The sequence below is a fragment of the Orcinus orca genome, chromosome 19 (genome assembly GCF_937001465.1).
Source record: "Orcinus orca chromosome 19, mOrcOrc1.1, whole genome shotgun sequence".
NCBI classification, from domain to species: Eukaryota; Metazoa; Chordata; class Mammalia; order Artiodactyla; family Delphinidae; genus Orcinus; species Orcinus orca.
In genome coordinates this window covers 53,468,595-53,489,693 of record NC_064577.1, presented here as the reverse complement: position 1 = coordinate 53,489,693, position 21,099 = coordinate 53,468,595, and the positions used below count along the sequence as shown (strand labels likewise).

The 21,099-nt window shown below is 38.0% G+C and overlaps 1 protein-coding gene and 1 long non-coding RNA gene across 3 annotated transcripts in view; one reads left to right on the top strand and one right to left on the bottom strand.

The window, feature by feature from the left end:
* ANKFN1 (ankyrin repeat and fibronectin type III domain containing 1) overlaps positions 1 to 21,099 on the top strand; it is a 155,808-nt gene that overhangs the window by 21,605 nt on the left and 113,104 nt on the right. For both annotated transcript variants that reach the window (XM_033431762.2, XM_033431763.2), the window contains 2 exons: positions 10,743 to 10,937; positions 12,836 to 12,949. In XM_033431762.2, the coding sequence (XP_033287653.2) occupies positions 10,743 to 10,937; positions 12,836 to 12,949 (309 nt within the window). The remainder of the gene's footprint in view (positions 1 to 10,742; positions 10,938 to 12,835; positions 12,950 to 21,099) is intronic.
* The window catches only part of LOC125962032 (uncharacterized), a 145,214-nt gene that overhangs the window by 121,325 nt on the left and 2,790 nt on the right, over positions 1 to 21,099 (bottom strand). The window lies entirely within an intron of this gene.

The window sequence follows — 21,099 nt, the reverse complement described above, 5'->3', positions numbered from 1 at the left end:
GAGGACTTGGGTTCAGTAGCATTGGGGCTCTTCAATAAGAGCTCCATCATCAAAGTGCTGCTTCTTTTTAGTGGAATTGGAGGATTTGGAGGGATGGGCAAATAAGGATGGAAGAAATCAAAAAGGTTTATTTGTTGCCTTCCAATTTATGTTGCAATAACGTCTGTCCTAAAGATGCAGTGAGAAAGCGGTGGAGAGAGAATCAAGGGGTCTGAACATAGAGAATGCAGACTGAGCCCCATTCTATAGGAACAAGGAGACCATTCATCCAGATGTTGCCTGCACTGAGCTGGATGAAACATTAGTCTTACTTACCTGAGACGCTGCAAAGAATTTCTGCATTTTCCATGAAACCAGTAATACTCCCAATCTCCCCAATCCCCCTTGTGCATAATTAAATCTCCATAAAATAACCCAAGTACTAAATATTTAGTTAAACCGAAAGCAAATTCATTCAAAAGATCCCTGGTTTTTCTCATTCCCTGTGGGACGGTAACCACATTACCATCACAAACTTGTAAAGGACAGTGAGAGAGAAACCCAGGTTTTAGCTTCTAGGAAATATGACACCGAAGTCACCTTGGCCACCCAAAAAGTTAAAGAGATAGGATCATGTATAGACTCCCACATGTGTAAAAATGGCAAAGGACTATTGATTGAGAAACTATGAAATCTCCACATACATTATCTCCAGTTTTCACACTAGCCCTTCAGGATGATGTTATTAACTCCATCTTGAAGAAGAGGAATTCGTGATTCTGAGAGGTTAAGTGACTGACCAAAGGTCACACATCTAGCAAATGAATAGGGATGTCAAGGATTCAAGTCCAAGTGTGTGAGATACCATGCCTGGAATCCTGCTGTGCAAACTCACTGTCTTTCCAAGTAACTAATAAAGAAGGCTGTGGCCGCTGGGCCCCTGGACCTTTCCCTTTGTGCCTTTGCTAAACTCCTATGCTGTATTTCTTTGTGCTGCTCTGTGAGCTGAGATGCCACTCCTGTTGAAAAAAGGCAGGATAGAACACAGTCTGTTTTCAGGGATTTTTAATTCACTTTATGTATCAAGTACCAGAGAAATCAAATTGCTTCTGGGCATGAGTATGAGCCAGCCCATGAGGAAAACCAGAGTCTCCCAGCTAGAACCAGATAAGCAAGCACCCACTGCAAACTGATCCGCAGAAGCTGCAGAGGCAGGATAGAAGAATGACGTCTTAAGTTCTTAGAGTATTTTACACATTGCAAAAATGCTTTTGCTTGCGTCATCTCACTTGATCCTGACCACTGGCTTGTGAGATGAGAGTTAGTTTCCTCGTTTTGATCAACGAGGAAACTGAAATAAAGACAAATAATTCATCCGGTGCTCCAAAGCTAATAAGTGGTGGACCCATGATTTGAACCCAGATCTTCTGTATTGTTTTGGTATTTGTGGAAAAGCATTAGCACACTCACTGTCACACTGCAGATGTTCAATCCCTTCCTTCCCTGACTCTCCATCTGTCCTCTTCTAACGCCTGTTAAATATTTCAGGATTTCTAATAGGGTAAATTTTCTGTCTTCCCTTCCCCTGTGTGTTCCCTTCTGAAAACAGCCCAATACTCTTTTCACTATGCCAACCAAAGATCCTGACGTAACTCAGAAGAAAGTCCTCTGTAATTCTCTCCCTTTCGTAACAGGAATCACAAAGACACAGATACGTTTAGGGATTTACCTCCTAAGCCACTGGTCAGGCATGTCTTCTGGGCTTTAGCCCCTGAAATCATAGAGCTATATGAAGGTGTTCTGAATAAACATGGCTTGAAATTCAACCATGTACATTTCCTTATTCATAAGGAAAGTTCCAGAAGTGGCCACCCAAATTTGCACACTGCCCCAAGTTTAAATATACACAGAACCTCAGCCTGCTCATTAGATGAATCTACTATCTTTATTCGGCAACTTTTTTCTGTTCCTCCCACCTTTAGGTAAGCAGCACAAAGTAATATTCATTCCTTCTAGGAGAAAACATTAGCCATTGTTGAAGCAGAATCCCACATACGTGTGCCAAGCTCAGGAAACAGGCCCAGAATCTAAAAGGACTAGCGCTAGGAAAGTTAATGTACAAAGCTACTACAGGATACCTGGGGGCTATACTTTTGATTTTTTTCATCCATTCAGTATCCCACTTGCCATAACTCATACTCAGTTGAACAACGGCTGAGAAAGACTTGCTCCATAACTGAAAGTCCCTTGTCATAAACCCCTCCCTTATTCTAACTCATATCCTGCCTCTACCCTCGAATCACACTTCAACAGTCTCCAGGACGAACACACCGAATCATCAATGAGGTCCTTGCCTTTCTGAGGCTGCTATCTATTTGGCATCATTTCGGCTCTATAAACAGTAACCGTAAAGAAACTAGTTCTTTTTGGATACCTACCATGTGCAAATCTGGTCACTCACATGGATGTTATCTCATCTTTTGACCACAATACCTGGCACATATGTAGGTGCTGATAAATTTTCAGTTGAAATTTCAGTTGAATTTTAAGCCCTGCCTAATACTGCTGGGAACTGCAGGTATTGAATTTTAGCGCACACACACACACACACACACACACACACACACACACACATACACTATGTGTACAGTGCACATGCACACATACATACATGCACTTGCACACACAATGTATGAAGAAAACTTTGTCTTCAAGTAAGTTACACTGTGGGGAACCTGTTGTTGTTGCCATTATTGTGTTTTGCAGGCATTGTTTTGAAATATGGTTGCAGACGTAGCCTGACTGTTTTTATTTCTACACCGATTAATAATATGGCAGAACGCTCCTCATTTTTAGTCTTTCTGCCCTTTCCTCTAGCTGCATTCTCCCTTCTCTCTAGACCCTTTCCTCTCTCTCTCTGCAATCCTTTGTGAACCCCTCTCTCTCACTTTCCCTTGAATACTGCCTGTGGAACTAGGAAATGTCTCCCAGAATTAGTTATGTTCAGTTACTTCATAAAATATGATCGCAGAGTAGCTGTCAGCTGAGTGTGGTGCAGACACCAATGTTAAAATTTTGGCAGACTGGTCAGGATGCACCACTATTTCTGCAGTAGTCAAGGGTCCGTGTTGGTGCTGGGACTGGTTCAGGGCACGTCTAAGAGGTGTGACTATAAACTAATGAGGCTGGCTTTATGTAAACAAACACACCAGAAAGTCTACAATCCACTCGAATGTTATCCTTTAAGAGGGTCCACATGGGAGACCCCACACTTGCTCCAACAGTGCTGCCATTGCTCTAAATGCTTTTGGATTTGTCCTCAGAGCCAGTTTATGAGAAAATCTGACTCATTGCTTAGAGTCACATCTGATTTTTGTTCCAAAACAGCATTGCTCAGCGTCATCACCCTCCATGTTCACCAGTCGTGGTTTCCAATGATTTAGAGAGGTTTCCTGAAATCAAATCCACCTTCAAAAGACAAAGATTTGCAACCATTAAGACTACGTAAAGAACAAGCCTTAGGCGGGTTGCTAGAATGCGTCCCCAGATATTTTTATCTGCTTCATTAAAATAGGTGTAAAAATCCTCACCCTGACTTACAAACTTGCTCCTTCTCAAACCTCATCTCATACTGCTCACCCCTCACCCGTGATACACCAGCCTCCATTCCATTCCTTGAACACTCCTCGCTATCTAATTAGAAGGCCTTTGGACTGCTATTCCCTATGCTTGAAATGATCAAGTGCTTTTAATCTTGATCATTACTCGGTCTAACTCCTTCTTAACATTTCACCTTAAATGTCACATCTTCAAGAGAGGCTTTCTTTGGCCACCAAATCCAAAGTCTAAAGTCACTTTCTAATCACATCACTTTATTTTAGTTTTCTGCATAGCGCTGAAATCACTGTATGATATTCTTCTCCAGGTTTTGATTTCCTTATTTTCTGTCTCCCCTGTGTTAGAACGTAAACTCCACAAGAGCAAAATTTGTCTCATGTGTCCCTGTATCCCCAGCAAACAGAAGGCACTCAAAAAATGTGTGTTTAATTGAACTGAATAAATGCCAAGGCTACTTGCACTTGTTTTGAAGGGTGTGAATACATTACTAATTTTGAAGGGAATGATTTTAGTAAATATCAAGTGAATTTATCTCTTTTTGTTTGTTTCCAAATAATTATTTAGACATCAGGTGGCCATAGCCTAAGTTCCAGTCACTTGCTCATCAAGAGATGATAACTGTCCTTTCATTCTTTTATTTTTAAATTTTAAATATACGTGCAACACAGAATATATTGTCCTTGCCAAAAATTAAAACATATAAAGTTTAAAGATACCTTTGTTGGCCCACCCAACACACACATGTGCACATGCACACACTCACTATCGAGGTTCCTGTCCCTCAGTTCTGCCAACGTAACCATTGCTATCCTCTGAAGGCATGACTGAGCCAGAGGATCCACTGCCAGGCTTACTCAGAGTGACTGCTGGTGAGACCTGTGTCCCTTCCTGCATGGGCCTCTCCATAGGGCTGCTCCTTAACACGGCAGTTGGCTTCCCGGAGCAAATGATTTAAGAAAGACAAAGAGACCAACCAAGATGGAAGCAACAGTCTCTTTTATAACCTAACATCAGAGGTGATATATTATCATTTTTGCTGAATCTTGTTATCTCGATGACCAACATAGATCAGCCCTGGTACAGGGTGTGAAAACTAGGAGACAGAGATCACTAGGGGCCCTCTTGAAGGCTGGCTACTCCATTACCAATCTAAGATGGTTGAGAATTAAATGTAATAGGTTTAAAACATTTCCCTGGCACATTGTAAATGGTCAAAAAGATTGTTAGCCAATATAACTTGCAGAAACGGAATAAAACAAACCCAAGATTTCCTGGTAGAGAATTTAAATATTTTACCCATCTGTTGTCTAGTGTTGTGAAAACACTGTCCAATATAGGCACTTTTTGAAGTTTGTAGGATTTTGTGTTCTAAAACTATACTAACATAGACATATGACTGTTGGTACTTGAAATGTGTCCAGTCAAAATTAAAATGTGTTTTAAATGTAAAACTTACACTGAATTTTCAAGACTTAAGTACCAAAAAATATATAAAATATCTAATTAATAATTTTATACTGATTGCATGTTGAAATGATAATATTTGGATCTGTTAACTAAAATATATTATGCAAATTAATTTCACCTATTTCTTTTTGCTTTCTTAATGTCACTACTAGCCAATTTTAAGTGATGTGACTCACACTGTATTTCTATTGGACAGCATCGAAAAATCAGCAGAAGATACAGCTATCTTATTTCATATTTAAACTCCCTATGATGTCATTGGGTAATCTGCTTTGGATTTTCTAAATAATTTCTTCAAGTGTTTTGTGTGTTTGTTTCAGAGAAAATGTCCATTTGCCCCCCTGGAGCTGGGGAGACCTGGGCAGCAAGTCCCTTTCTATGTCAATGGCTCTGGCTTCTTAAAGAGCAACAATTACAACTTAAACTATATGATATGGACTTCGTGAATCCACATTCTGCTGAAAATAGCAGAGAAAAACATTCCAGAGCCCTATGTCCAGGGTGTAATGAGTTCTAGGAGAAGAAAGCTCACAGTAATTAAAATGAAACACTTAATCTCCAAATCACTAAAACCTTTCGGAAACCACACTCTCAAAGTCCTTGGGAAAACTTGAAAATCAGACAACAGGTTGAGGCCCAGGTGAAACCAAAGTGAATTTTGAGCCCTGAACCTTATCAGGACAGGTAAACTGCAACTTACGCTTTGAGTTTTTGAATTAAAAAACATTTAATTATTAAAATACCTCCATATTATTTCCTTTGACATTCCTAGCTGAAAACAAGTCAGTTGTGAGGTTGTTAGGAGGTTGTCATTTATGATTAGCAAAGATAAATATTATTAACTGCTATTCTTGGTTGCCCAGAGGATATTGGCTTATAATCAAGGGTTATACCTAAGTGACCTTGTTTTCTCCTTTGAAATAACAGGGTTGAAATTGACATGACTTAGTATATAATATATTTCTGATGGTAGCTAGAACAGAAAACTTTTATCTGGGGCAAGAGATTTTTTTTTTTTTTTGGATGGAAGAACACAGAGCTATTTTACAAAAACAAGTATTTGATTTATTTTTGTGTGCCTCTTAAAAATACAACACAGACTAATAGGTTTAATAATAATAATACAAACCTCTGCTAATCGACAGTCTTCTATGTAAGATTATCACAAGGCCGCCTTGGTGAACAGTGACTTCCCCTCATGAAGGAAATCATACAGGGCCAAAGGTACTATAGGAAGAGGCACTTAAGGCTGATTGTAAGGATCCTTCTAACACTGAGGTTAAATGCTTGTCTTGGTGCCCCATATTTCTCATCAATGAAAACAAGGAAAATGCCAATAACAATAGAAAAGTTGTTGCTACATTGCAAAATGGTGTATCATTAGTAATGGGCAAAGGTATTTCTTTAAGCAAGTCAAATGAACTGCTCCCTAAAAGCCTCAGTTAAAAATTAAAATTAGTTTACATTTTACCCTCATTATATTTTTCAAGCTTTAAGCAATTATCAACTAGGCCCAAATTCACCAATTGCAGGGCAAAGGCAAAATTAAGAAATGTAAGGATAGTAAGTAGTTGGCAATCAGTAGGTTAGATTTTTTTTTTTAAGTTTTTTTTTATGTGGACCATTTTTTAAAGTCTACTGAATTTGTTACAATATTGCTTCTGTTTTATGTTTTTGGTTTTTTGGCCATGAGGCACGTGGGATCTTAGCTCTCTGTCCAGGGATTGAACCCGCACCCCCTGCCTTGTAAGGTGAAGTCAGCCACTGGACCGCCAGGGAAGTCCAACAGGTTAGATTCTGATGGTGAAGAAAATCCACTTGGTCTGATTATTATTTATCTGAGGATTTAAACAGTAGCCATAATTGTATTCTTTGGACACCAAGTTCCTGCCCCTCCCCCCACTCCCACCCTGTAGTTAATTAGCTGAGCAGGTCTTATAACAAATGCCCACTCAGAAACACTGGGTGGTAGAAATGCTGTTGATAATTAAACACCACAATAGCACGGAGCCTATTTCAGGAGCCGCCAAGTGGTCTTGCCCCAGCCGGACAGCTCACCACACACTCACAGACCCTCTATTGTGCTGCCTATGACTGCCCAGAGGGATAGCTGCTTGCCTGGAGAAGGGATCAACTGCAGTAAGAGTGAAAAGACCAAACCTTGCAAACAGATACAGGAGTTCTGGACTCAAACTATCCAGAGGGTAGAAGTGAAAAGAGAATGGACCCAAGGAAAAGGGAAGTGGATGGGCAGGAAAATTAATCACAAAATTGACATAAACCTTTCTAGTTTCTATAGCCAAACAGCCAACCAAAATGAGTTCACCAATCGTGTGCCAAATAGATAGCAATTAGAACACTGCAATACATAAAGAATAGGTTAATTTGCGTTCCATTTAGGTTTAGAGGAAGTTCACTAAATTTAAGGTTTTTAAGGAAACCTTGGATCATCATCCCACCTCCCTGGATATCAGTTTCTTTACCTTTAAAAATAAGGGGGTTGAAAAGGTTCTCATTCTGGGGTGGAAAAAATAGGAATGGGGCTCCCCAAACAATTTCCAAGGTGTCAAAAACTTAACCAACACATCATTACTCAAGATAAAACTACAAATTCTAATATGATTATCATATTTACTTGATTTTCCTTAAAACATTAATCCAGTTTGTTAGGTTTGATTATCTAATACTGAAGAGATGCTTCTATTGGCAGTTATATAGGTCACTATTAATAGGGAGAAAAATGATTACTTTAAGTCAGCTGATTTGACAGTCAATAAAGAAAATCCTTCAAAAGAGAGTGTTTTATTAAACTATTTAAAAATCCATAGGATAAAAATAATAAAAGGTTTGCTTGGTGAAATGGTTTGAAACCATTGGCTCAGTTAGTGCCTCTCCAACTCGCGCATGGAATTACTTCTAACAGAAGCAAGTGAGTAGGTATACTCCCAGGGGCATCTGGGAACTTAGCCTGGGGGAAGCGAGAGATCTATAAACTTTCTTTTTTTATCTTCATTTTTTAGGAAAATGTTCCATTCTTCTCCATAATAGAAGTGTTTGTTTTAACTTCTAAATAACTTGCTTTCATCAAAATCTGCATTGAAAATTTGATGCTCCAGAAAGACACACATATTTATTCTGAGGCTTCAGAGATGCCCACTGCACCCCATCAACACCACCACCATGCTATGCTGCATGTTAGGTATCTCACTTGGAGAAGCACAGGGATCTAAATGATTGGAAAACTTACTTGGCTATAAAATTCTGTGTATCTTCCTTGTTATTCTATGAAGAGGTGAATGCTTTTCTTAAAGATACAGAATCCCTTTACCACTACAACTCAAATAGCATCAGGTCTACAGTCTAGAAGTAAAGGCAAAGTCTAGAAACAAAATGTTTTGTGCTAGGAAAAGCAGGAAAAATTTCCAGGGGGAGCCAAGCATAGCTCAAGAGAAGCTGTCCATCTGAAATGCCACCTGGAATTCACACCAGTAATAACTGTTGTGGATATAAAAATTAATAGGGGGGATTTCATAGTATTAGAAAAATTTATTTTTATAAATCATGTGTCTATCACCCAAGTGTTGACGCATGCATGCAATTCAAACATCAGGCTTTCAATAAAAAGCTCACTGAATGACTTAGCAAAGACAATTCCCCCATTTTCTCCATAATTTGTAGTGGAAGAAGGAGGGGGCGAGAGTGTAGAGGGTGCAGTTACTGGGTCAATTAATCAACCTGAAAACTGTGACACAAACTCTGACGCCTAACCTATGTCTAAAAATACACAAATGTATACGAATTTGTTTTAAACTGTCAATGCCTATATTTAGGACCTTCCCAGCAAGGCTATAATGAGACTGTGTTTGAGGGCTTCAGTCACAGCAGACTCTAGCATTAATCTGAAGTTAGTTAAATTAACAGCATTTAGTACTGACCTGTCAATCTCACTGCTCCAGGAAATTGCACCTTGAGGCTGCTAATATTGCCAATTTTTCCACAGGAGTATGCGCCCATGTGTGTGTATGTGTATTTCTTTTCTCCAGAACCTCTGTGTTCATACACCATCATTGCTTCCCTACATCCACAGCACTTATATTATCATTTATTCTGGCCTCCTTTAGCCTTCCCAAGGGATTCTGCATAGTGTAGCTGCTCAGTGAAAGAGTTTTTTAGCTTTATATTTGTTTGTTTATTTTTCTGTCATGGCTCATGACTGAGGCTTTAAAAAAAAAGTGTGACAGTATTTAGAGTACATGATTGACTGCTACAGCAACATTCATTAACCATGACAAATCTGCAGCAAAACACAGTCCTGAGTGTTTTAAACAGCACCTTTAAAAAGAAAGAAGAAAGAAAGAAAAAGAAAAAGACTCAACTAATTTTTCATTGACCTCATCTATAAATAAATTTAGACTGATGGTGAGCAGGGGCAATAATAAATTAGTATTCATTTCCTATAATTAATGCAAACATGCCTATATAACCACTTAATTTCCATTTCAAAATATATCTAACAAATTTTCACTTGCATTATCTTCATAATATTTTCTCTCTGGATTAGAAGAATGAAATGGTTGGATTTCTTTCCCACCCACCAGGGGGAAATATTGTTTTGGTCATGCAGAATGTCAACCACATGTTGGTGACAGATCCGCAGAACTTGACTCTGATCTGTTTCATTATTTGTATGATCCTCTACCACATGCCCATGCTAAGGCTGTCTTCTGTCTCTGTCACCAACCAGGAAGGGCTCCACTGAAGTAACCAAGTGACCACCTAGGCAGGCCCTCACATGCATGAGTGCCGCGAGTAAACAGCAAGAAGCAGACTCCCAACCTGACCTAAGAATTTGAAATGTTCTATCATTAACATGAACGTTCACTCACACAAGGGAAGGTTGGGTAAACAATATGATGTGAATCAAATAAAGATTATCACACACTGAATAAAACAGAAATATCAAGCCTGACAACCTCTCTCTGCAAGAGGAGCCAGTACAACTTGCCCTCTTGGGCATGGGCATCTCCAGAAACCGTTCCGCCAATCAGACCACAATCAAAGATCAAACTGATCAAAGATCAATGTCTGATCGCACCCAAGTCACCCAACCATCAGGGCTCACTAGCTCTACTGGGGCAGCAATAGTGGAACACTTTGTTAGCAATAAGTAAATTGATTAACAAGAACAAAATTACCACTAAGACACACACACAAAAATCTCTATGAGCTGGGAAGAATATAACAAACAAAAAACACCAAAAACAAAAAAAACAAACATACTCTTCAGCAGAATGCAACTTGCCTCATGGACAACTTTTCTTAAGGCCTTCCTAGTCCTACAAAGCTTTTGCCCCTTAGTGTTTGTCCCTCTGAAGATCACGGAAACAAACGTGTGCAATGTGAAACAGAAGTGGGCCTCATACTAGTGGAATTCTAATTAACTCTGCTAGGCAGCTGTCTCGGCCAGAGAGCAATGGGAATCTCTTAAGCTGATAGGTGTACTATCAACTAGTGGTGTCACCAATTAGACCTTATCATAGTAAGATAGTTAATAATGAACACAGATTCCACTTTCCCCAGGCATTTTTAAAAACCCATAGTAGACTCTCAGATATCCTGCCAACGAAGTAGCATTTCCCCAGAAAGAAAAGGGAGTCACCCCTTTTTTTTCCCTTCAGTTGTCAGCCTGGAAAGCCGAGCAATGCACCTCAACACGCTGGTGCAGGAAGCCCAGGAGAGGGTGAGTGAACTGTCTGCTCAGGTGGAGAATGAAAGATTCAGCCTGGACAACACAGAGAAAGAGAAACAACTGAAAGCTTGGGAGTGGAGGTACCGACTCTACAGACGCATGAAAACAGGCTTTGAACATGCCAGTGAGTATAAGCAGAGGACTTGTACATTTAACTAGACTGAACCCTGGTTTGAGACAGCCAGGCCTTCTTATACTGATTTTTTGCAGCTCTACAGGGTCATGGATGGCCGTTGTCAGCCTATGTGGAGCAAGGGCTCTGGGAGGCTGTAAAAGGATCTTTTGTCTTGCTTGATTTTCGGGCTCCTGATAGGTTCTCTGACAACAGCCATGAGGCTTTAGTGCTGCTGGCTTCCCTCCACCATGTCACACTCATCTAGCACTTTCCACCCGCTACACCCTAATGCCTAATGACTTGGATGGTCTGATGCCCGAAGTGCCTATATTTTGTGGATGTGGAGGTGGAAAACCATTTGTTTGCCTATTTGTCCAGTTTCTGCTTCAAGCTCCAGTTTAAGTTGTTTTCAACTCTCTAATATATACAGCTTATATAAACTGACCTTCGGTTAATACAGGCAACAGAGAAGGACAATCAACCCATGAACTACGCTGCTGTCTGCACTTCCATTCTCTTTACCAGTTCTTTCTGTTAGTTTAAGAAAAGCCTTGTTTCTGGATAATACTCATTAGCGCTGGAGGGTACTGCTTAGTGCCGCCCTTGATATAAAAATTCATATAAAATCCGAACACTTGTGAAACATTAAACTCTTATTCCAACAGGTGATCTTATTCAAACAACAAAAACTAAAAATTAGGCTTGAAAATTTAAACATAAGGGAAAGATGGGTTTATTAGGCTAGGAGTTATCCGCCTCTGCTTTGTGATATAAACAAACACCAAAGGCAGGGAAATTCTTGTTTTCTGTAGTATTGTACACTAAGTACCAAATCTAGGCCTAATCCTTTCTCTTGAAGCAAATAACTTAAGTAACATTAACGAAAGGCTGCTTTTAACATTAACAATCTCTAGCAATGCTGATACACGTTTTTTTAAAAAAGATATTCAGCAATTGTTTCAATAAATGTATTTACTATGGTACCTCATTTTAGGACAGATTAATACTAGAATCAGTCACATTTTTAGGCTTGATGCCATTTTTAAAATTTTTTCTAAATTACAAAACATCTTCTGGGTGTTAAAAAGTACCTAGAGTGATCAGAAGGCCTTTAAAACCTGAGGTTAGTGGACATGACATTTGCATCTTCTGGGTGTTAAAACACCCTTCTGGGTTGTTTTAAAACATCTTCTGGGTGTTAAAAACATCTTCTGGGTGTTAAAAAGTACCTAGAGTGATCAGAAGGCCTTTAAAACCTGAGGTTAGTGGACATGACATTTGCCCATGAAGTCTTTCTTAGAAAAATAGTACCTGATGTAATTGGAAGCAGCCTGAGAGCAAGGCAAGTTAGCATTCCATGCTGGCAAGAGCCCAGAATTGGGCATCTGAAGCCATGGGCTTCCATCCTAGCCATGTCTTCACTGTGTCCTTGAACCAGTAATTTGGCCTCTTTGGGCTGCAGTTTCCTCATCCTAAAAGTGGGGATGCTGTTACTCGTTCTTGTTACCCAACAGGCTTGCAAAAAGCCTCCAACGAAATGATTTACATGAAAGTACTTTATGAAATGTAACAGTCTCTATCTACAATGTCAGTTCCTGCTAACACTTTCTGGCCTCCTCTCCACTGGTCCAGCCCAATCTCCTATTGTGTTTCTAAGATAATTTGAGAAGGCTTAACTGGTATTATTTACCCCTTCAGAAGATGTTCTAATGCTCAAATAAGACCACACTAGCAATGAATAAAGGCCATTGAGACTTCTAATGAAAATGTTCAAAAGCAAAATCTATTAGGCTCTACAAACAAATGTTTCCATAGTGTGTGTTTCGGGGTACCCTTTGAAGAGGCAGGAACATTGTTTGAAAAGGATTTGCTATATTAAGATCCTTGTGCTTCTCCTTCTGTCCCAGGAGCCCCTGAGGTGCCAACCAATGCTTGTCTCATGGTAACCAGCAGCACATCACTCACTGTCAGCTTTCATGAGCCTCTTAGTGTCAACGCAGCTGTAGTAACCAGATATAAAGGTACTGGATTCCAAATATTTTTGTGACTGCTCCTTCTTAAAAAACAATCCATTGTTTGGAGATCAATTGTGCATTTTGTATGTTTGTTTTTCCTGCTGATGGTATTTTTTCATCCTATTTACTTTTTGGAGTTGAAATATTTCCATAGGCAGTCAAACACAGAGCAATAAAATGACTAAGTCACAGACCCAATTAATATTAGTATTAATATTTAATTCCTGTTTGCAGAGGGCCTGCTCTGTGCATAGCATATGGTTCAGGACAGGACTGAGTAGGACACACTAAAGAATCAGCCTTGATTTACAGGGCTTAGAGGCTAAGATATGGAATAGGGGGCATATAAATTAATAGCTGTAATAGCAGGTAACTAGGGTTGAGAACTAAAACAACAACAACATTGGAGGTCAGAAAAGAAAGAGGGATGGTTAAATGACAGAATCAGAAAGGCCCCAGGGTAGCAGTGGCAATCAGGCCTTGTTTTCAAGGACAGCTGGGAGGTGAAGCAGAAGATATTGGGAGGAAAGTGAACGCCAAGTGGAGAGAACAGTGAGCACAGGTATAAAAGCAAAAACATGCCAGAACAAGTAGAAGAGAGTAACGGAGCTTGCAGTGGCTCCAGGGGAGGGTTCGTGAGAAGAAGCAGCGAAATGTAATTAGAAAGTGAAACTAGGGTTAGGACGAAGGGGTAGAATGAGGAATTTAGAGTTTACGTGATGAACTCTGCAGACCACTGAATAAGATAGGGACAAGATCAGAAGTAGACTTTTCAAAGATTTAAGTGCAAACACTGTGTATGATGTATTGGAAGACATATGGATTTAGAATAAGGAAATGAATTAGGAAGCTATTCAGGAGAGAGGTCACAACAGCCTGACCTGACTGCTATAGCAGCACTGGGAAAGGAGAGAGCCCACAGGAGAAGATTTTATGGAGATGCTATGATGATAACAGCCAAGGCTTACATAGTGCCTACTATGCACCAGGCACTGTTTAAAGCCTATATATGTATTAACTCTATTTATTCTTCACAACAACCCTATAAGGTAGGTACTGTATGGTTCCCATTTTGCAGATGAGAAAACTGAAGCAATGAAATTAAGGATTGCCTAAAGACTTGCAGCAGAGCCATAAGTATCACATTATGCTGACTCTACATATGGAAATACCCCGAACGGTCCTAAAACCTGATAAGACTCTCCACACATATTCCAAGATGCCAGGCCATATTCCAAGAATTCCTGTGTTCAGGTCCCTACTACTCCCTTGGGCCACAAAAGTGTCCAAGTAGTATACGTGCTTCCTTTCTCCTTCTAGGGCCTGTTCCCAGCAGACACTCCTATGTCTACAAACATTAGTCTACCCACACCCTGTAGCTTTCTGAGTTACTTGGAATTTTCCAGATAACTCCACTCTGTAATATCTTAGGTAAAACAGCATTGAATTGGTTATCACTTCGGGTTTTCTGTATTAAGCTAAGAGAAGGTAGCCTGAAGCTGCCTTCATTTATAGCAAATAAATCAAGCCACCAAGAATGGCTGCCCACAGCCATCCTTCAATACAATTCTGATACTTTCTCTTGGTTGCCAAGACTTTCTGAAATTCAGAGCAAGGGCTTGCAGGCAATATTAGACATGGGCATCTTCCTTTCTTTCTACCTCTCTCCAGGGTTTTGCTAAAGGGTTTCATCAATGCTGCCCAACTTGACATTTTCTTACATTTGATTAGTGAGCTATCAGGAGCTAATTTATCCAGACCATCAGGTATATAATACCTGACCATAATGCCAGCAAATTCTATCAACATTCACATATTAACACATATCATCTCAGGAGACTTGCATTTGGGGGAGGTTGAAATGAAAGGTCACAAATGGGTTTTGTTAGTGACTGGAGGGGCTTAATTAAGCATTATAAATAGAATTGTCTGTTGCATTATGGAGTAGGTTTCCCTCTGTTAATTTATAAGGTTATAAATTGAGTCCTTAACCTGACTGCTCTCAAGGGCTATTTAAATTTAAAACAGCTGCCAGACTACTGTACCTAGAGACAGCAGGACAGTTTTTAATTCAGGGTCGAAGTAATTATTTAATTATGAAAATATTAGCAAAATTACCTTGAGACAAGGCTATTTTTTTTGCATTAAAAGAGAAGAAACAATTAAGAAATCCACAAAATGAAATGGCAATTATCTAATGGGTTAGAGGGAAGGTTTAACCCTGCAGTATTTAGGGTTTGGCAAAAACATCTCATACTGTTCTCCAGAACTTCTGGGTTCAGCAAAACCTCAAGCCTATTTTGACACCTGGATGTTCTCCCCCTTCATGTTAAGCCAGTTTTTGAAAGAAAATCTGAATCCTTCTGTTTCTTCTTATTTACACTCAACTCATCAACATGTCGGGTTTTGTTTTGGTTTGGTTTGGGTTTTCTTTTTTCAAAAAAAGTTTGTTGATATCCAGAAATATTTTAAAGAGCATCTCTTTATACACCTTCTTCAGGCCCTGAGGGCAATGTACCAGGCCAGCTGCCATCACAATTTGGAGATTAAAGGTGTAAATTTCAGCTTAAAACCCAGAAAACAGTTTTGAGTGAGACCCCCTGGACTTTTCTGCCTGCATCTTCCCTGAAAACAGAGAAATGAAGCTAAGAGAGCTACAGTCTGTTTCTAGGTGTTTCCTCCTTGGACTCAAAGAATGCTTGCACCTTTTGGTCCCATCTCACCAGGTTTCATGGCTTACAGAGCAAAACTAGACTTATTTCAGATACACTGATGCTTTGGACAATTGCCAGAACTTCATTCCACATTTTCTCCTCACTGCCTTGGGTGACCTACCTGGAGCTCTCATTTGCAGAGGATATGTCATTTCCCAGTAGTCCCAAAGCAGAAAACATTTTCAAAAGTGATTTTACTGCTCTTTGCAGGGTTAGGGGTGGATAGGAAGGTATCCTTTAACAGGTGCAGTGCAGCATCTATTTTCCATCTACTGGATGAATTATTTTCTAGCTTTTTTTCAAAAGCAGGCCTTGAAGTGGTCACACTTTGGAGTCTGCCAATGACGTGATGCTGCTGTAGTCGTTCCAGTGCATGTGGGCAGCACCCTGGTTTGGATGATGCCCTTCCCCACCTCTCTTCTCATCTTGTTCCCTCACAAATTAGAAACTGCCACCCTAATTCCTCCCTACAAAGGCTTTAATAGCAAATTATTAAAGCCTTTGTAGGGAAAAGTGGTGGGGAGGGATAAATTAGGAGTTTGGGACTAACATATACACACTACTATTTATAAAACAGATAATCAAACAAGGACCTACTGCAGAGCAGAGGGAACTCTACTCAATATTCTGTAATAACCTAAATGGGAAAAGAATCTGAAAAAGAATAGATATATGTATATGTATAACTGAATCAGTTTGCTGTACACCTGAAACCAATGCAACACTGTAAATCAGCTATACTCCAATGAAAAATAAAAAGTCAAGATTTACCCTTCCCCCAAGGTCACATCCCTATCACCAAGTTAATCTCTATTATGAGTTTAATGTATACCCTTACAAATCCTTTCTTGATGCATGTACACATATATGTATATACACACAGATGTATAGTTTTGTTTGTGTGCTCTAATATAAATATCATACTATTTGTCTAGTTACACAGCTAGATTTTTTTTCAGTTCAACAATATATATATGTCAGTGTGTTTGGATCTTCATTCTTTTAAATAGCTGTATAGTATTGCTATTCCATAGACAGAGATGCCATAATGTATTTAATCACTCTCCCACGGATGAACATAGGTGGCTTCAATTTTTTTCCTGTTACATAATGTTGCAATCCTAGTATGTGTCTCTTACCTGTGAGAATATTTTTTTCTGGGATTGTAAACTGGAAGTGGAAATGTTTATGTATTCATATACTCTGTCTCACTGATCTGCCTATACTCATGCTAATGCCATATAATAACTTCATAGTATATTTTAACATCTGGTATAGCAAGTCCCTCCCTGTGGTAATATGTTCCCTTCAAAATGAATTTTAGAATTGGCTTGTCAACTTTAATTTTTTAAATCTTATTGAGATACCATCATACTCCTAAATTAATTTGGAAAGACTTCCCATCCATGACATATCTTCCTAATAAAGTTGAATTTTACATATTCAGGAAAATTTAATAATTTTATTTATTTATTGGTCTTCTTTCCTGTAAAGTTTCATGCTGGATATATTTTACAGTTTTTGTGGCTATTATAAATGAACTCTCTTTTCAAGATGTTCTCTAATGGGCTATTGTGGGACAGTAGAAGAGCTATTGTAATTTTAAAACAATCTTTAGTTGACTGCTTTACTGAACTCTCTTAGTAACAGCCTTTTTTTCCCCAGTAGATTGTCCTGCACCTCATGAATACTTTTTGTCATTTCATCTTCAAGAAAGGATCATTTTGTCCCTTCCTTTCCAATACTTTGCATTCTTTTTCAGATCTCACTTCATTAACCAGAATCAATGTGAATTCTAGTTCCCATTATATTGTGTATAGTAACTGGGATAGTAGGTGTTCTTCTCTCTTACCTGCTTTTGTCAACATGCATCTAATATTTTACTATTAAGTATGATGTCTACTGTAATCTTCTGGTAGATATCTTTCACCAAATTACAGACGTTTCATTTGGATTATGATTATTGATATACTGTTGAACACAATTTTTAAATCTCCCCTGTGGTTAGAGACCCTTTAGAACCTCAAAAGTCATGTATTTGTGCCCTTTTTTTTTAGAATTGTTGATCATTTGTCTATTTTATTGGTTTGTTTGAAGAATTAACTTTTCTGATTCATAAAATGTGTTTCTTGCTTATTTTCTATTTTATTAATGTTTGGCTTTAACTTTGCCAATTCCTATTGCTTTCCGTGGGTTTACTTTATTACTTCTTTCCTAGTTTTTTTTTTTTTTTTTGAAAACTTAATTTACTTCTTTATTTTTGTTTCTAATTCATGGATTTTAAGGCTATAATTTTTCCCTGATTACTGTTTTGTCCAAACCCAAAAAGTTTAAAATGCATTGCTATAATGATCACTTATTTATAAATAATTTACAATTTGTTTCATTTCCACTTTAACCAAAGTTTTTAGATGAGTTATCTTAAACTTCTAACTGGCCATATCTTTTGCCATAGTTTTATTGTTAATTTCTAATTGTATTCTATTACAATAAGAAAAATTTAAAATGTGGACTGTACCCTGTTGAGATTTTTTAAAATTCTTACCTGTGGCTAACCAATGAATCGTGGATATGTACCATACTTGGTGTTTGAAAAGAATGTGTAAACCCCATTGGGTATAAAGCGGGAATGTGTGTGTGTGTTATTTAAATCCCTGTTTTTTTTCTAAAGTACTTGTCCCTTTAATCTTTGATCTCTGAGAAGCTGCTTTATTTGTCTTGCTTAATGCTGTTTGACTCAGTTTCTGTTTGTAATTAACATTGCTTTCTATGCTTCCATTTGCCTCCTGTCTTTTCTATCTTTTCATTTTCATCCTTTCCATGACATTTGAAATACATTTGTCTCTTGTAAAAAGTATAGAGTTAAATTTATTTACTCTGAGAGTCTCTTTCTATACACTTTTAATTTTTTTTTGTCCAAAGTGATATATCCTTATAAGAATAGTATTAAAAAGCAAATTTGTACTGAAAGGCTTATTTATAATGAAAAAACAACCCTTATTTGCTCCATTATTACCATCCTTCTTCCCCTCAGAGCCAGCCGCTTTTTAACTCCTCCACTTCTCATAGTTACTTGTCTACTTTAATCAATAAGCTTCTATGGCTATTTTTTGATTTAGCAATTGCAGGTCTTATGTATGCAATTAGAATTATAACAGAAAAGAATTTAACTCTCTCACAATACCACACTCATCTACACTTTCTTATTCTCTCAATATAATTATATTTCTATTTTTAGTTAAGGCAACAATGCTTATACTATTATGAGTGTAAGTTTTTGACACTGCAAACTCAAGTAGTATACTTTGATTACATTTCCTTTCCTATGTATTTTCCTCTAATCTCTAATTATATTTTTTTCTTTCTTACCCTACTTACCATTATCTTATTCAAAATTCATTTCAAATGATCCTTTCAGGGTGGTACCTATTTTCCCAAGAGTAGTTTTTACTTTCCCTCTCAGAATACTCTCTGCTCATGTTCCACTGTATAATAATAACTCATTAGGTTTCCATTAGGGAAAGGCTCATTAAAACCACAAAGAAATATTACTACATGCATATCACAGTACCAAAAAATTAAGAATAGTGACAGCACCAAATGGCCAGAATGCAGAGATATCGGATCACCCATACGTTGCTGGTGGGAATGTAAAATGATACAGGCACTCTGAAAAACAGTCTGGCAATTTCTTAAAAAACTAAACATGAAAATACCATACATCTTACCAACTGCACTACTGGGCATTTATTCTATAAAAGTGAAAGTTTTGTGTTCATATAAAAACCTGTACACAAATGTTTACAGCAGCTTTATTTGTAATAGCCCCAAACTGGTAACAATTCCGATATCCTTCAACAGGTGAATGGTTAAACAAACTGTGGTACCTTCATGCCACTGAATACTACTCAGCAATAAAGAGGAACAAAGTTATTGATATACTTAACATCCTGGATGAATCTCCAGAGAATTATGCTGAGTAAAAAAGCCAATCCTCAAAAGCTACACAGTGTATTATTCCATTTATATAGCACTCTTGAAATAACAAAATTATAAAAGTAAAGAACAGATTAGTGGCTGCTAGAAATTAAGGAGGAAATGAGGAGGAGAGAAATGGGTATGTATGGCTCACTTTTTTGTTTTCTAAATAACTGATATATTTTTACATACCTTGTTTATCTTTTAAGAGATTTGGAGAGAAAAGGGGTAGGCAGGCATGTGTCAGTTTGGCATCTTGATTCAATCTCCAAGTCAGTTCTCTTTCTTAGCCAGGCTGTATGCTCAGTAAACATGACCTAATACTAGCATTAGCCTAAGCCAACAACTTATGAAAGCATATCTGCTATTTCAAAAAATTATGTAAGCTGGGTAAGGACAAACATGAAACTGGGTTTTTATATCAGCTAGTGAAGGGTTATTCCTGACACTGATGTCTTCTTCCTGTTATATTTGGAAAAGCATAGATCCATAGAGTAATAAGGAGTTTTTGGAATATTTTTCTCTAAGGTACGAGGAGTTCCTTGAAGGCAGAAATCTTGTCTTTTTCTTTTTTCCCTTCACCTCCTACATTCCAGCGGCACTGGCCTTCTTTCCGATCTTAAACCATTTCCCCCGCTGCATGTTCTTTGCACATGATGATCCCTTTGCCAAATACAATAGTAGTAGGAGACTTAAACACGCCACTCATATCAATGGACAGATCTTCCAGACAGAAAATCAATAAGGCAACAGATATCCTAAGTGATGTAACAGAACTGTTAAGACTTATGATATTTTCAGAACACTACACGCCAAAAAACCAGAATATACATTCTTTTCAAGTGCACACGGAACATTCTCTAGTATTGACCACGTACTAGGACACAAAACACCCCCTCAACAAATTTAAGAGGGTAGAAATGATTTCAAGCATCTTTTCTGATATAACAGTATGAAAATATAAATCAACCACAAAAAGAGAAATGAGTAACAAAGATTACATGGAGACTAAACAACATGCTACTAAAAAACCAATAGGTCAGTGATGAAATCAAAGGCAAAATTAAAAATACCTTGAGACAAATGACAATGAAAACACAACCATACAAAATCTATGGGATGAAGCAAAAGCAGTTCTTAGAGGAAAGTTCATAGCAATTCAGACCTTCCTCAACAAAACAAGAAAAATCTCAAACAAACAACCCAAACTACCACCTAGAAGAATTAGAAAAAGCAAAACTTAAAGTCAGCAGAAGGAAGGAAATAATAAAGATCAGAGAGGAAATAAATAAAATAGAGATTAAAAGAAATAGAAAAACAATCAATAAAATTAAGAGCTGGTTCTTTGAAAGGGTAAACATAATCAACAAACCTCTGGCCAGTCTCATCAAGAAAAGAGAGAGAACCCAAATAAACGATAAAAGAAATGAAAGAGGATAAATAGCAACTGATACTGCAGAAATA